At 38.9% G+C, this 16,166-nt stretch overlaps 1 protein-coding gene across 4 annotated transcripts in view; it reads right to left on the reverse strand.

Annotated features, from left to right (window-relative positions):
- Positions 1 to 16,166, reverse strand: part of LOC137399495 (spectrin beta chain-like) — a 52,743-nt gene that overhangs the window by 9,819 nt on the left and 26,758 nt on the right. Inside the window, exons 15-34 of one of the 4 annotated variants that reach the window (XM_068085631.1) lie at positions 15,498 to 15,675; positions 13,319 to 13,530; positions 12,970 to 13,212; positions 12,626 to 12,734; positions 12,247 to 12,264; positions 11,265 to 11,455; positions 9,765 to 9,893; positions 9,575 to 9,628; positions 8,710 to 8,826; positions 7,366 to 7,596; positions 6,387 to 6,599; positions 6,054 to 6,074; positions 5,025 to 5,165; positions 4,458 to 4,633; positions 4,239 to 4,377; positions 2,877 to 3,095; positions 1,565 to 1,912; positions 1,277 to 1,387; positions 881 to 1,171; positions 612 to 788 (exon numbers count right to left, since the gene is read on the reverse strand). In XM_068085631.1, the coding sequence (XP_067941732.1) occupies positions 612 to 788; positions 881 to 1,171; positions 1,277 to 1,387; positions 1,565 to 1,912; positions 2,877 to 3,095; positions 4,239 to 4,377; positions 4,458 to 4,633; positions 5,025 to 5,165; positions 6,054 to 6,074; positions 6,387 to 6,599; positions 7,366 to 7,596; positions 8,710 to 8,826; positions 9,575 to 9,628; positions 9,765 to 9,893; positions 11,265 to 11,455; positions 12,247 to 12,264; positions 12,626 to 12,734; positions 12,970 to 13,212; positions 13,319 to 13,530; positions 15,498 to 15,675 (3,318 nt within the window). The remainder of the gene's footprint in view (positions 1 to 611; positions 789 to 880; positions 1,172 to 1,276; positions 1,388 to 1,564; positions 1,913 to 2,876; positions 3,096 to 4,238; positions 4,378 to 4,457; positions 4,634 to 5,024; positions 5,166 to 6,053; positions 6,075 to 6,386; positions 6,600 to 7,365; positions 7,597 to 8,709; positions 8,827 to 9,574; positions 9,629 to 9,764; positions 9,894 to 11,264; positions 11,456 to 12,246; positions 12,265 to 12,625; positions 12,735 to 12,969; positions 13,213 to 13,318; positions 13,531 to 15,497; positions 15,676 to 16,166) is intronic. The other 3 variants (XM_068085632.1, XM_068085633.1, XM_068085634.1) reach the window with 3 other exon arrangements.

Here is a 16,166-nt window from a genome sequence, read left to right on the forward strand (position 1 = left end):
GAGAAACATTTATAGGGTCAATGGTCTCACAGTTTCATCCTCTATTACTGTGACTAGAGAAGTTTTCATCTACAAAACACCATTCAAACGTTGCAAGGGATTTTTGTTTGGACATCAGTTAATCACACTTGCTGCAATCACAAGGTGTTTGAATACTTGTTAAATTAATTATAAAGAATTTTAAATTCATTTTAGATCATTATTCAAGGTAAGAAACATTCACGTGTTCAGCCTGTTTTTACAAACAACTTGCAAATATGGAATACATTTGTACTAGATGGTTAGTTGGCTATCTGACTTTTATGACGAGGAATTAGACTTATAAAGACTTTACAAATACACCGCGAAGCTACAACATAAAATTTACGACGTATGAACCATAATTTGTTCACTACTCGGTGAAACAAAATTTTTCTTCCTGAAGCTGAAAAAGCAGAGATTCTGGTGGTGGTCAAAAGGCGTGACGAAGTATCTAAGAGCAAGAGAGTTAATGATCACTAGCAATAACTGTATTATCTTAGAGAGTATGAACTTACTAGATTCATAACAGACCAAGGTACCTCTAACAACTCGTGTTATTTAGTTGAATTTTGAACTTTTAGATGACTTACGCTGACGTGCTCAAAGTCCTGCCCGAGCTCGTGGCTGCCGGCAACCACCTCCCTTTCAGCGATCCACTGCTCAAGGTCCTCGATCTCTCTGTTAAGCATGTAGAGCTTGAGCGTTTCTTCCAGCTTGTTCCTCCGTTCACTTGTCAGGTCCTTCAGTCCGGCGTACAACTTGTCCACCTGTAGGTCACAGTCACACCACCATCAAATAAAAGCTTTGAAATAGACCGACCAAATAAACAGACAGGTATAGACAGATATGTGCACGCTACCTGCGCTTGTCTCCTCGCAACGTTATCACTCTCTGGACTTTCAGCATCAATGAGCTGAGTGGCTCGATCATTCAGGTCACGCACTGTGCCTGCAAAGTCATCAATCGTCTGTTCAACTGTGTTATGCTTCTTCAGTTGGTTGGCTGCGCCGATTTCATCCTTTGCCCGCTCGTCAGACATAAGGAACAACTCCTGTTCTCCCATAAAAGCCTCCGCCTCGGCTGCATCAAATAGGTATTGCTGCACCACTTCGCTGTCATCTAGACGCTGTTTCCTGTCGTCGACTGCCCCCTACAATTATTAGCGATTAGCACGAGTAGAACCAGAGTTGCAAATGGCAGATTGTTTTCTTTGACATTTCACGAAATACTAAAGAAACGCAATTCCGTTCTATACCTTGAGATCATTCCATTCAGCCATAAGTTGATCTATTTTATCTTGAAAGTTGTCCGCTTGAGGATAGTTTTCCTCAATCATCTGTCTGCCATTGTCGCATGTCTCCAACACCTACACAGCGATGAGTTATTAGAGAAAGTGTCAGACAAGATCTTGCGCCATCATTGAGATACAACATAAGACTCCAACTATACCAGTCAATGAGCAAAAGCCAGCGCCATAACATTCAGCTGAATATATTGAAAAAAAGGGCACCTGTCAACATCTGCCCTCAGCTATCACACATACCTGGGGCTCATGATTGTCAATCTCGGTAGACAACGACTGGTTCTTTTTCTGCAGAGTCTGCACCGACTGTAGACTGTTACCAACATTCTTGTCCTCCGCTATCGGCTTTCGATCCTGAATCCATAAATTCTCATCCTCCACATCTCGAAGGAACTGGTGTACCCGCTTGGCTTTGTCCAAGTTCCTCCTTCGTTCTTGTATCGGCTGCTCTAGGGCATTTATCCTCTCCTGCACAGCCACTTTCCTCTTCTGGATCACATCTATTTGCACAGGGTCCTTGAGCTGGGATGCCTCACTCTCAAGTTTAGTTATCTGCTCCTTCTTTATCACTATGTCACTCTCCAGTTGCTAACAATCACAATAAAATTTCCTTCACATTTTACACAACCGCTGCATACACGCTGGTGACTTGCATGTATAATAACACATACTGCGGTAGAAACAAATACCATCATATTTTAAATAACGAAGAAATTAAAACAAGACATCCATTGTCGAAAAAGAGAACAACGATTCACCTTAACATGTAGCTACAGCTGCCATGGCTATATGTCAAATAATTATACAGGCAAACTCGGATAACTCAAACTTCACGAGACCGAGCGAACGTGTTCAAGTTATCAGAGCGTTTAAGTTATCAGAGCACTGTCACAAATGCATGTATTTATTAGTAGATACATGTACATATAAAAACTATGTATAAATCAAAAGCATTGATGGCTTGTTGCAAATTAAAAGGCTTCTAATGTAAAGTTTAATCGCTGTTGAAATGCTCAAAAGAAAAGACATCTTTTTCTTTTGAGCGTTTTAACCCAAATCAATTTTGCCGATTTTTCTTTAAATTTATCCGAAGGTTACCTCGCTTTTCCTTGCTTTTGAAAGGCCATCGCAAAGCAGATGTTTGGTAAAATTTGATTTTTTGCAAACCTTCAAGTCGTTAATAAAAATATTTTGCCGATGATGGTAATAACGACGAGTAAGAACCACTAAAAGTTGAGGTTTATCTCTATGGCTTGGAATAAAGTGATATTCAAAGCAATAACAACCATCTCGGTAGCCGTTGGGCAAAAAACTATTCAAGTTAACGAAGTTGAGGTCGAATTATCTAAAGCAATTTATTATTGCGTGGGAACAGACCAAACAAATTCGTTCGAGTTAACCAAGTGTTTAAGCTATCCGAAGGTGAGTTATTCGAGTTGGACTGTATATTAGGGAACTAGAATGTTAGCCACTACTCATCTTCACTATAGACCCAGAGACTCACTATAGCAACGAGGTGATCCTATCAAATGTAGTGTTTTGAAAAACTTACATTCTGTTTGTTAAGGTTGAGATTGACAGTTGTCAGATCGCTGCCGACATCGGAGACAATTATTTGACTTTCTATGTCAGCCAGGTAGCTGTCGACATCATCGCAGCCCTGTTCAAATACGATGTGCCGATTGGCATCGAAGAGACGCTCTCCTTTAGCCTTGGTCACACTTTCTAGGTCTTCCCACTGAGATGCCAAAGCTTCCAGACGAGGTTCCACCTATGGCATTGCGGTGATTAAAGGTCAAGACCAGAATACTTGCACTATTCGGTAACGCTGCATCTAATTCTAGTCTGTACGAATAAGTCATTCACAAAATTTAAAAGTTAACAGGTTCATGCTATGTTGGATGTTATCTTACTAGATGTAGGTCTAGGTTTGATTTACAAAAGACTTGTGACTATGACATACCGATACACGATGCCATAAACCTGTGTCAGCACCAAAACTACTTAGACTCACTCTGGTGTAATTCAAACTCATTCGAATGCGTCAACAAAACTCAAAAGAAAATGACTCATAAATGAGAAATCTAAAAGGAACAGAATTATGTGCTGAATATGATGACACGCATGTGTTAAGTATCAATTCACATACTTGGTGAGCGCATGAAACTGCCTACAACATGCAAATACAAGCTAGGAAATAAACTTCAGGGGATGGACAAAGGTATATAATATGTAGGAGGACATGGCGTAACACAGTATGTAGCCATGGGACTCTTGTTCTACAAGATTGAACTTCAGAAAAAGGATTGGCTAGCCAGTTCTGAACAAGCTATTCCCCACACTTTTTCAACAAACAGCATAAATATTCACTCCTGACTGCAAAGTATATATGATATATTATTTACAGGTTGTTAGACGATAAAGTATAATTTTATTAGTAATCATGATAGGATTCAGCTTTTAATGACTGCATTAAACAGACGAATGCAAAATAAACTAGACCACTTTGATGGAAAACAAAAACTTGCATTTACAATAAATGCAGTGCGGTCATATCTGTACAGATTGTTGTCTTCAACCATTAAAAGTTAAATGTTCAGAATTTAGCCTACATAATCCTTAAAAAAACATAATTTTACAGCTGTTTGGTTTCGGACAAAATGAGGATTATTTAATATATAATTTATGTCTATTGACTAAATTCACAATGAGTAACAATGTTGTAAATTGAAACTTTTATTTTCCAACAAAGAGTTGCAGTTTAATTCCGCAGACGTCTGTATATTGCAGTCACTTGATGCTGTATCCTAAGCTTTATCGTCTAGCAGCCATGCTTCAGGCATAAACAACTTTCTCTTATTTACTACCAGCAACAGTATTAATTCATAAAACCTGCGCTAATACGACCACTTACCACTTCTTGGCTGTCTGGCTTCTCTTCCATTAGATCTTGTCCATTCTCCTGGAGCTTGTTGAGGCGAGGTTTGTTGGCCGCTATCTCTGACTCAAATGCTTGATGTCTCATGTACTTGCTGTGTATGCTCTTCGCATCCCTGTAATATTACCAACGTGTAATATTGTTATATAGACTCACTCGAGTGCAAATGACAACCGTAAAGATATAAACAATCACCTGTATGTCTCGTCCTGAGCTGCAATCATCTTCTCCTCGAGCCACTCGTCCACATCATCGCAATCGGCGAGAAACTGCTGGACAGCGAGAGTATCGTACAGCTTCGCTTTCTGCTGCCGTGCCCTCTCTCTATTTGCATTTCTTCGCTCGTCCAAGTCAGCAGCCCGTCGCTGATTCTACCACGCAATCAGACAATTCTGGTTATGACAACTGCCCTCAAAAGATTAAAAATGACACATATGTATGCGTATATTACCAAAACACAGAAATTTTTGCTATCTAAGCCTGTGATAAGTGGGAACAATCAAAGAACGAGCAAAATGCTGAACTCACCAGTGATCTTGGCTCTGGTTACTCTAACAATACTAGATAACTGTCAGTCAAATTTATTGGATGATAGCAGTTGTACAATTTGAAACACTGCCCTATACAGGGTAAGTGTATTTACTTACTTACTCTGCTTAAGGTACTTACCCTTGACATACTATCGACCCAAGTAAGTGTCAACCTACTTTTTCAGTATTACAGTGGTTAGGCAGTTGTCTACTCATGTGAGTGTATACTTACTTTGTCAGCATTATAGTGGTCCTCCTCTGCGAGTTTGTCAGCATACTGTATGGTCTGATTTATCTTATCATCATTTGCATCCATCGTGCTCATAAATGACTCATGTTGTTTTATGGAGTTCTCAGCCTGTTCTAGGGACGCCTGCAACACCACCCATAATTAATCGCAAACCTATAGTGGAGCTAAATACGTAACCTTGAGCTACGCCTTTCCCTCCCCCATTCAATCTAAAGAAATACTGCTACATGACTATATCTCTATGCATGCAGTACGTAATAAGCCTGGAAATCTATAAAAGTTAAAGTGCGGAACACTGATAAGCAAACATGCATGGAGTTGCACGCTCGTCATTCGTTGTCATGGACCCTATCTCTTTCCAGCGATCCCCTGCCCCAAACTGGCCTTTCAATCATTGTTTTACCCCCTTCAGTTGAACTGCCTCCCCTAACATACCTAGCATAAAAAGCCACAACGATTCTACACGCGATACATGCGCATGATGTAAGCAACAACACAAAAAGCCAGTCTACAGTAGATAACTTTGTGCTGTGAATTATAACAAACGTTCTAGGAATGGAATCATGGTTAGTGCTTCTTCTAACAGGTTATCATATCATTAAGTCTCCAGTAAACAGCTTTCTTAAAACTTTCAGCAAGTATTGAAATAACAAAAAAGTAATCGTTAAGTAAACCAAAACCTCTTGAGATCCGATCTCCGTGTCTAGCTAGATCAATGAACTTATAATTGAGAGTTTTGGGAGCAAACCAGCCCTTATCAAACTTGTACAGCTAAAAGTTGTAAAAACTGTAGTGTGCTACAAAACACTGCGAATACAAAACATTGAGATACTTAGCTACTCAAGGAAAAGCAAAATTACTTTGAAAATTCAACATTTTTAAATTAAAGACTTGATAACTGCCCCTCTACAGCCTGTACAAGACAAAGGCAGAGCATGCGGAGATGCAGAGAAAGCTGTGAATATTAGTAATACAACACGGTGATGCACTATGGTTAATGCTGATTTATACCTGACGATCAACATGTGTAGTCTAAAGAGAAACATTGTAGGTAAAGAGATATACTGACGATCAACGAAAGGGTACAGTTTATTTCACACACTACTGTATATACATATTCTGACGTTGCAGAGACACTGCCATGATATGTAAGTTGAATAAAATACACATTCCTGTGAATATAAATGAATGCTTATAGCAATGCAGCTCCAGGATATAAGGCAACATAAACCGATAAGATTGTTTGAATAAGTCTAGTAGAGATTAGAGTGATGACATGGAATAACAAAAAGAGACAGCGCCTCTTCAACAAAAGAAGAAGAAACAACCATTCTGCCAACTTACCGGCACGTCCTCTTTGGACAGGAAGTGCTCTTGTTGGTTGAGCAAGATGTCGCATTGGGTAGCATCTCTGACGAATATCTGGTCCTTGAGACTCTGATCGAGCACGGCCTGGCGGTTCTCCCACATCTGCTTGAGATCATTCCAGCCTTCCTCAAGGGCAGCCAGTCTGTGTGCAAGGAACATGTGCTGATCGTCTGTTTGGTTGGCTGTGACCTATACGACAAAAAGAATTACCAAATATGTAACACAGAAAACAAAAACGAATCCAGCTTTATAGACAAGGACTGATACAGACTCGCTGACAGGAATTATGCACATAAGCTGTACAAAGCGCCGGATGAAGCTACCGTATCACATCCAGTTTGGTGCAGCATTTTCTGAGAGTAGAGACACTCCTCGCTGTGCAAGACACAGAGAGTGTTTACACCCAGTCAAGAACTAGAACACCAACTCTCATCTCAAACAGGATTAATCATGCTGCTAGAAGAGTAGTAATATGCAAGGATGTCCGATATGACCAGACGGTTCCGTGTTTCATTACCTTTTATACTCACAAAAATGCCACCCAAATGTTAAAAGATATATATTATATTAAATATAATATATATTAATATATTGAATATAATATACATTATATTAATATTATATTAATATAATATACATTATATTAATATTATATAAATATAATATTGAATATAATATACATTATATTACATATTATATTAATGTAATATACATTATATATTATATTAATATTACAGTATAATAAATAATATATTATATTAATATAAATATTATATTGAACATATAATATATTATATATTATAATAAAATATATAATACTATATTAAATATATAATATATGCACAAATATATAAAATTTGCGCGATACCAATATTTAATATAATATTGATATCACACAAGGCTCATCCCTATTTCATAACCTTTGTGTTTCGAAGAGCAGTACAAAATGTGATACCTTGGCGCCAAACTCCTGGAGTTGAGAGTATTCAGGAGCCATCTGGTTGATATCCTCCATTATCTGGGCATGCTGGGCCAGCAGTTTTTCAGCTTCAGTGAGGCTACTGGGTGAGTCCTCATTCGCTACAGCTGTCTGGGTAGCGGAGAGCCAGCTCTGGAAGTGATCAAGGTTCTGGAGGAAGCGCTGCAGCTCAGACGCTTCACCGAGTCTCTCCTCACGAGATTTGAGCTAAAAAATGCCGAGCGCAAAAGTTAACATCAACAGTAAGAATTCTTCGTATAAGACAGACGAGTCTAATCGTTATCAGTATTTTGTGCAACTAGACCAACAATCTGCCCTTTTAAGCTGTAGATGATTGAAGCATTTTTATTTAAAAAAATCTTATCTTCTAGCTAGTCACACACATGAAATGGCTTGGAGAAAGTTTACAAAATCTTCCACTAGCAATTTTCATCTCTGCAAGTGAAAGCCAGTTCTATGCCATGCCGTCAAACAAGTGATGGAAACAAAACCCATCAAAATTGGTGACATAAAAAGAAACAGACAGTTCCAAAGGACAAAGGTTGCTGCTAGTAGCCAAGTACTAGTATTGGATAGGTACAAGTAATGAAATACAATATTATAATGTATAATGTAATACATGTAATCTAAATATTCTCATTTTAAAAGCTAGCCAAAATTACTGTGAATCCTTTCCACGAGAAGGTTACTGATTGAGGGTGTTTTCAGATTAACTATATTCAGGTCAGGGTAGTATTAAAAATCATACAGTGTGATACACGATAAGCAATAGTTGAGGAATATAAGCACCAATAAACTTAAGAGTTATCTTCTCCATGCCACTTTCAATAATATGGGATAACCAGTAATTACTCTATGGATTACAGGTTGACTCGAGCGAATCCAACAAAGATACTTTCACTATCTACTGAGGACATTTGTTATTTATGTTTGTTAGTTATCATTACCTATAAAGAGATAAACAATTTAAAAAGACCTCTACCTATTCAATAAAGCATCAAGGGGCATACACACTGCCAATGAGGGCTAGGCAACTTGGCTATCAAGTATCATTATGTACCACATTATCATAAAAATTACCGGAACTCTTGATGCAACTGAAGTAATCCAAAGGCCCATGTGTACCTTGTATGTGGCCGATGTGTAAACAGATCCGCAAGTACCCCATAATATTTTGTTATAGAAAATCATTATGTGAAAATTCCATCCTTCTCACTCCCAAGGCATGTAATATGCTTCTAGCATTGCTTGGCAAACCTCAATTCTACATACCAGCAAAGGGCTCATCGGTCAAAATCATAAACCTATTCAGTTGCTTACCATGTGCTTGAGATCGTCCCATGCAGTGTTTATTTCAGCGAGCTGTCTCTTGACAGTCTCCGCCTCTTCTGGGTGCTCCTCCGCAACTCTACCAGCAGTCTCATCCAAGTTGGCCACCTATTAGAACCAATGCAGCAGTCATCAAAATTGGGTAATCCTCGAGTTAACATAGCACTCGTGACTTCCAATGTCACCACACGCAACACACAAGCATATGGCAGCACCAGAACCATGGCCTTGCATTGTCAACCAAGGATATTGGAAGTTAGCAAAGGATGGGTTAACAAAACACCTGGTAAACATAGACACCACTGAAACGCCTCTCTTCCTGAGCAGCTTTCTATCTTCCAGGAAGAGGGAAAACTCCTATTTGACAAAAAGCCATTGAGAAAGCATTCGGTGGATGCCGAAAACTCAACCAACTGTCAGAGCAAAGCCGTCTGACATACTTTGGACAACTTTATGCATCCCGCAGACAAAATGCTACAGTGAAAGCTGCAGCCAAACCAGAAACTACATCTGAAACGAGCCTATAAAAAACTTCCGACTTTTCCAAAATACACCTGCAACCACATTTCAGAAAACTTGAAAGATGAAGAACGATTTTGCATCAAGCCAGAAACACACAATGAACTTCACGTAAGAAAGTTTCAAGAAGTCTTGAGACTAGAGTACAGACCTCGTAGGACATCCCAAGATAACCTAGAGGAGTGAGGCATGCCAGGCACTCCACACTATTACTCTATGCATAGAAAGGAAACCAAGGGCAAGCAACAGTTGGAACGTAATAGCTGAGATGCTCATTCCTACAGAAAGGCTTTTTAAGACACCACCTCCCTAAACCGGTGTTAGACCAAAGGCTTACTCTGGTCGGAGGTACTTCAGCCACGCTCGTGGCATTCTCTTGCATGTGATTGATCTAGAAAGAGCGTCAAGCAATGTCAATCAGTAGACAAGGTAAAAATAGCTAATAGAAAACAACAATATATTTGAGGATGATCGAGCTTAGAGAGGCCAAAGTTTATGTAGACAGTCAAAATAGCGGAGAGACTTACCTTGGCTTGAATGGCATCCAAATCTCTTTCCATGCCAGCGAGACGCCTTTGCAGAGCCATGACTCCAGCAAGATCATTATCTAACTCATCTGTTGATTCAACTACCTTCATCTTCTCCGTAATCCACGTCTGATGAGAATGAAAAAGCAGTGAGTACCCCGCAGCAGAGTAAACGGAGAGTTCAGCCAAATCTCACATATAGTAATCTGGTCAGCTAATTCGCTTTCCCTTTATGTGACTCTGTGAATCCATCTATTCACTCATCCGCAACCCTCTGACTTTCATGCGATTTACCTCAAATACCATTCATTTCTCAGAAAATTGTAATTTTAATTACTACTACAAGAGATAGAATTGAGATAAACTACCCATTCAATTTTCACAATAACCAGACAAATCTTCTCTTTCAGATGATATTTAATTCAAATAGAAAACTAATAGTATTTACATGTAGAGCTGTTTCTCAAAGGAGGTAGTTTTAAAAAACTTCTGATTTTCAAAAACATTTACTTGCTGAAACAAAGTTAAACTTGCACTATAAAATTGGTCAAAACCAATTTAACAAAGATCATTGCTTTATTACATAAAACACAAAGATATGAATATTATTTACATACATAACAGTTAGTCATGAACATAAAAATCATGGAACTCTAATCTAGAACTTTTTTTCGCTAGTATCATCCTTCAAACCAAAACAGCAAATCTACATGCTAGTATGTCTCAAATAAACTGTGATAAACATGTTTAAATTAGTAAACTTGACTTTTCGGACTTTATAGGCAGCTCTAAGAACCAATATGATTCTATCGAAGGTGAATCATAACTTTAGTCTGACTGACTCACTACCTAAAAAGTGCATTTTTATTCGAGCATAACAATTTAAGTCGTGAGAATTAATAGTAAACAATAACCTTAAAACATTAAAACTATTTTTAATGATTTATGCAGTCTCTCACCGTCTCTTACTACTTCTGGCACTACTTACTCAATTCTAGAGCTGAATGAAAATTGGTCGTGATCGATAAAATCTCAAGTCGACACGATGCTTTCCGATTTAGGTAGACGCCGATATAGGTTTGGAATTATGGTTATAACTATTATTAGAGATATCATTGAGTCATACCTGTAAGCTTTTTTGATTAGCCAGAAACTATTTTACCTAACCAATCAAAAATACTTTTCCGTAATTTAGAAATAACTTTGTACGGAATGTGCAGATTTCCAAGGAAAGATAATTAGTGTTGGTAGTCTAGCAATGATCAAAATTCGCGAGTTAACTTGCGATGGTTGCCAATGGGTTAATAGCAAGAAAATACATCAAATTATGGTGTCCATAGTGTAGGTCTCTACAGTTTATTCATTACCATTATGTTAGCAAGGACTTCCAAACCGGCAGCAGTCTAATCATTAACAGAACCATCTGAATCTACTGGCCTGTTATTGACAAGGCATTACAGATTACTCTTTGATGAAACGAGTAATGTCAAGGTCACATACCATAGTCTCATTGACATCTATGTGGAAGTTGCAGAGACCAGATGCAGCCTCTAACTCCTCTCGTTTTGTGTTAAGCAACTGTTGAAGTTTCTCCCAATTAGAGTTGAGCTCATCTCTCCTTGCAATTATCTGCTCAGTGCTTGGGTGGTCCGAGTCGATCAGTTCCTTTGCTTGTGCATTCACAGTGTCCACTGCAAGATGACCAGAAACTTCAGAATGCTCAACATAAAAAAGGCATCCATTTTACAAATAAGTGTTGAAATTTTACTCTAACTCCTAATTTCATACACAGTAAAAAAACCACCAGTGATGTCAGAAGGTGAGGGTTAGATTTTGCTATATTAAAAAGCTTTGCCAACACAAGCTTGCACTCATTGGTGTGAGAAAAGGAGCAATATTCGAATGTTATTATCTATTTAAGCATCAATCAATCTAAGTATCTATTAAAATTATTTGTTTTGTTCAAGTGATATGATTGTCAGTAATGATTTCATCTCAAATAAGTCACAAAAGTTTCTAGTTGTTTATGTACAGTGGTATGTGAAATAAACTGAACCCCTTTGTTGGAAAACTAAAATTCTCATTTACAGCATTGTTACTTACTGTGAATTTAGTCACTAGCCATAACTTTTAATTTTTCAATGGTTGAAGATAACAACTTGTACAGATAACACACTACATCCATTTTTCGCCTATTTGAAGTCATATATGTACATGTATCTAACCTGAAAATTGTTGTTACTACTTGTACTACTACAGATATTTAAAAGCTTCAGTTCACCTTCGCGTAGGTAAACAAATAACAGGAGCAGGCAACCCTTAATTACAAAAGGGCAATTACGGCACTCAATAGTAGGTTGTAGTTTTCCTGATTATAGAAGTGGTATCAGAAAAAGCTAGGCAGTTTTAGGAAAGCGCTAAATCTAAAAGCAGAGAGAGAGTAGATTGTTAATCATATAGACTTCAAGCCCTTTCAACTCACCTGCAGTCAAACTAAGTCCTCCAAATAGAGAAGAGAAACAGCTGAGCCAGGCATGCAGCTCCAAAACCACACGCAATTCAACTATAGCGTATGGGAGTTATCTTAACTTGCTATACTCATGAAACGCGAACAATGTTCCCTTCTCAAATCATTGTACTCATACCAGAGACTCCACAAGTGATTATAAACTACTGTCAGACCGACTGAGCATGCAAGCGAATTTGTTCTGAAAGTAAAACTCCTTATAAACAGAGATTCCGACTTGAACAAACAAGTTCAGATAACAGCAACATGAGATAGTGTGATACTGGACTCAAAATTTGAAAAGCGCATAAAACCTGCACAGCCATGCACGCAACTGAAAGAAAATGTTATTCACCTTTGCCCTCTGTGAGATTCATTTCCTTTTCGAAAGTATCGAATCTCTGTTTGACAACAGCGAGTTCCTCTGCATCAGCGGTAGGCTCTAGCGATTGTAGGAAGGCAGTCTACAAAGGGTCACAAGCAGCATACAAGTCTCCCTGCCACTCAGTGATATGATCAGCTATCACCAACTGAAACTCCTAGCATGGCCTACATTGCTCGATTGGTCTGTCCTGTTCATATCAACTAGTAAAACTGACTAGTCAAATTACTGATAGTCAAAGTACTGGTTGCTTTGCGTCTTTTATACAATTAAAGTTGTAATCAAACCCTTACAGCCTTCAGAAATTCGTAACTCACCTTCTCCTCAACCCAGTTGTCCACATTGTCGGCATCATTGTAGAACTTGTATAAACTGAGGGCATCCTTTAGCCTTTGTTCTCTCAGCTCAGCCAGTTGCAGCAGGTCCTTGTATCTGCGGTTGATGGAAGCGAGTCTTCCAACCACGTCAGTGTTTTCTCTATCCTGCTCTCCCAGCTGGGAGGCCTGTTCCTCGAGGCCTTGTATCACAGACGCATAGCTCTTCAGCTCATCACAAATGTCCTGAGACAGACAAAGCAAGGGTACAGAGAGCTCATCACGAACTCGCTACAGACACTAGTGAACTAAATATATCTCAAAAGCCATTGACATACAAATAGACGAGAACCTTGTGTTTCTTAAGGAGACTCTTGGCGTTGGCCTCATCCCTGCCGACGTCATCGCTGGAGACGAGTCTGAGTGTGTCCACCATCCAATGGTCCACATCGTCAGCATCAGCGAAGAACTGATAGAAGTCGACCGCTTCATTCAGCCTCTGCTTACGAAGGTTGGACAAGTCGACAAGGTTTTGCCATTGATTGTCTATCTCATCAAGCCGCCCTGCATTAACGAGATCGAGCGTATTTGTCTGATTCACATGTGTGAATCACAGTAATAACAAACTATTGAAAAATTAAATCTAAAAATATTTTCCGATAACAAAGCTAGTTTATTTTAACTCATGTAATAGGAAAACTGGAAACAGCTGGTTTAGTTTTTTGATTTAAAGGAGATTCTGAAGCTGTTAACTACACAGGCCATTAGCTACCAACTCCGAAAGCTGTCAACTCCGAAAGCTGTCAACTCCGAAAGCTGTCAACTCCGAAAGCTGTCAACTCCGAAAGCTGTCAACTCCGAAAGCTGCCAACTCCGAAAGCTACCAACTCCGAAAGCTACCAACTCCGAAAGCTACCAACTCCGAAAGCTGTCAACTCCGAAAGCTGTCAACTCCGAAAGCTGTCAACTCCGAAAGCTGTCAACTCCGAAAGCTGTCAACTCCGAAAGCTGTCAACTCCGAAAGCTGTCAACTCCGAAAGCTGTCAACTCCGAAAGCTGTCAACTCCGAAAGCTGTCAACTCCGAAAGCTGTCAACTCCGAAAGCTGTCAACTCCGAAAGCTGTCAACTCCGAAAGCTGTCAACTCCGAAAGCTGTCAACTCCGAAAGCTGTCAACTCCGAAAGCTGTCAACTCCGAAAGCTGTCAACTCCGAAAGCTGTCAACTCCGAAAGCTGTCAACTCCGAAAGCTGTCAACTCCGAAAGCTGTCAACTCCGAAAGCTGTCAACTCCGAAAGCTGTCAACTCCGAAAGCTGTCAACTCCGAAAGCTGTCAACTCCGAAAGCTGTCAACTCCGAAAGCTGTCAACTCCGAAAGCTGTCAACTCCGAAAGCTGTCAACTCCGAAAGCTGTCAACTCCTAAAGCTGTCAACTCCTAAAGCTGTCAACTCCTAAAGCTGTCAACTCCTAAAGCTGTCAACTCCGGAAGCTGTCAACTCCGAAAGCTGTCAACTCCGAAAGCTGTTAACTCCTAAAGCTGGCAACTGCAAAAGCTGTCAACTACAAACACTCTTGAACCAAAAAATCAGTAATTTAATAGTCAGTAAATTGCTGCGCGAATGCCAAGTAGAGAAGTCGCTAAAAGCCCTTATTTTATTAGGAAAAAAACCTAGCACATCATTACTTTGTCAAACATGAGCAAGGATTTGTTAAACTGAGCAAGGATGCCTTTGTGTCAAAAACTGCCTCCACACTATTAACACAAGCTAATTTTTCATTCATGGCTGTGACTCTCATTGACAAAAAACTGAGAATAAAAGAAACGGATGTTGATCTACGAAGAGTTTAATTCTTAGCATAACATAGCAACTGCAAGCATAGTCACGGAAGATGTGCCACATAGCAACTGCAAGCATAGTCACGGAAGATGTGCCACATAGCAACTGCAAGCATAGTCACGGAAGATGTGTCACATAGCTTTAATCTTTAAAATAACTATAATTGCTCGACCTGTTAATTAAATATAATCCCAATTTTAAACTATCACAAGTTATCCGAAAAACCATAAATAAATTATAAAAAACATGACTGGAGAGAGCGCAGTTATATGCTGAAGTTGTATTTTTCTGTAAGTCAACATTTAACCAAGTGACGCAACTTAAGAATATAAATGCCACAATCACTACAACCATTTTCGCTACACGCATGTATGATATCAAAGTTACATTTTCATTCTCGTCTGGTTCCTAACAAGATTCACCTATAACCAAGGAAGAAGCTAAACCTGGCTATTATCCGAGTGAGAGAAAAATAATAACCCTAACAACTTCAAATGCATGCTTTTATTGGGGCAGCAAACACTAATGTGTAAATACTTATTTCGACCCTGATATATTTAATTTTTAGTTAAATATATAAAAGTAGGTTTAATTATGGGTAAAAAAGCATAGACAGCTCAAATGTATGAAAGCAATAAAACCGTAAAATACGTTAATTACAGTAAAATATTAAAAACGTAAAAAATAAACATACCTTGAATCTGTTCTGCACCAAACGACTCGACATCAATAAGGGCTTTGCCGGCATCCTTGACGCCCTCCAACCTTTGACCTCTCGCTGTGATTTCATCCTCGTTGGCACGATGCTTGCCGAGTAAGAGGTTGACCGAAGTGAGGTCATGACCAAGGTCAGGAGAAGACATGAGCTGCTCCTGTTTGTGCAAAGACAGTTGATAGCGTCATTCGACCATAAGAGAAACGAGCACATTAAAACTCTTCTGGACTCGTGATATAATTTTTAACGCTTTTTCATTTCCTACTGATACTGCGACCTTTGCAAATTGAAGGCGAAATCAGCATGCCGAGTCTGAATCTAGAAGTATGCCGAGTTACTCTTTAGAAATTAGAATTCAATGACTCTATCAGTCAGAGAACTTTGAGTTATAGTAATAATTCAATCTACTTACACCTTAAAAACTGTTATTGGCCATAGTCATAGATAAAGGTGGGCTTGAGCTAACATTGTAACTACGGAGAGGTATATGACTGACGACCTCGCAAGACTTGATTTTATAAACAAACTCCATGCACATTACAAATACATGTATTTAGTGGACCATTGACTTGATTTTTCAAAACTGTAACGATGATGGTCAAGTTAAACAATTGATGTTTTTTTACTATTTCAGTAATTTCAAGGACA

This window comes from Watersipora subatra, chromosome 7 (assembly GCF_963576615.1).
Source record: "Watersipora subatra chromosome 7, tzWatSuba1.1, whole genome shotgun sequence".
NCBI lineage: Eukaryota > Metazoa > Bryozoa > Gymnolaemata > Cheilostomatida > Watersiporidae > Watersipora > Watersipora subatra.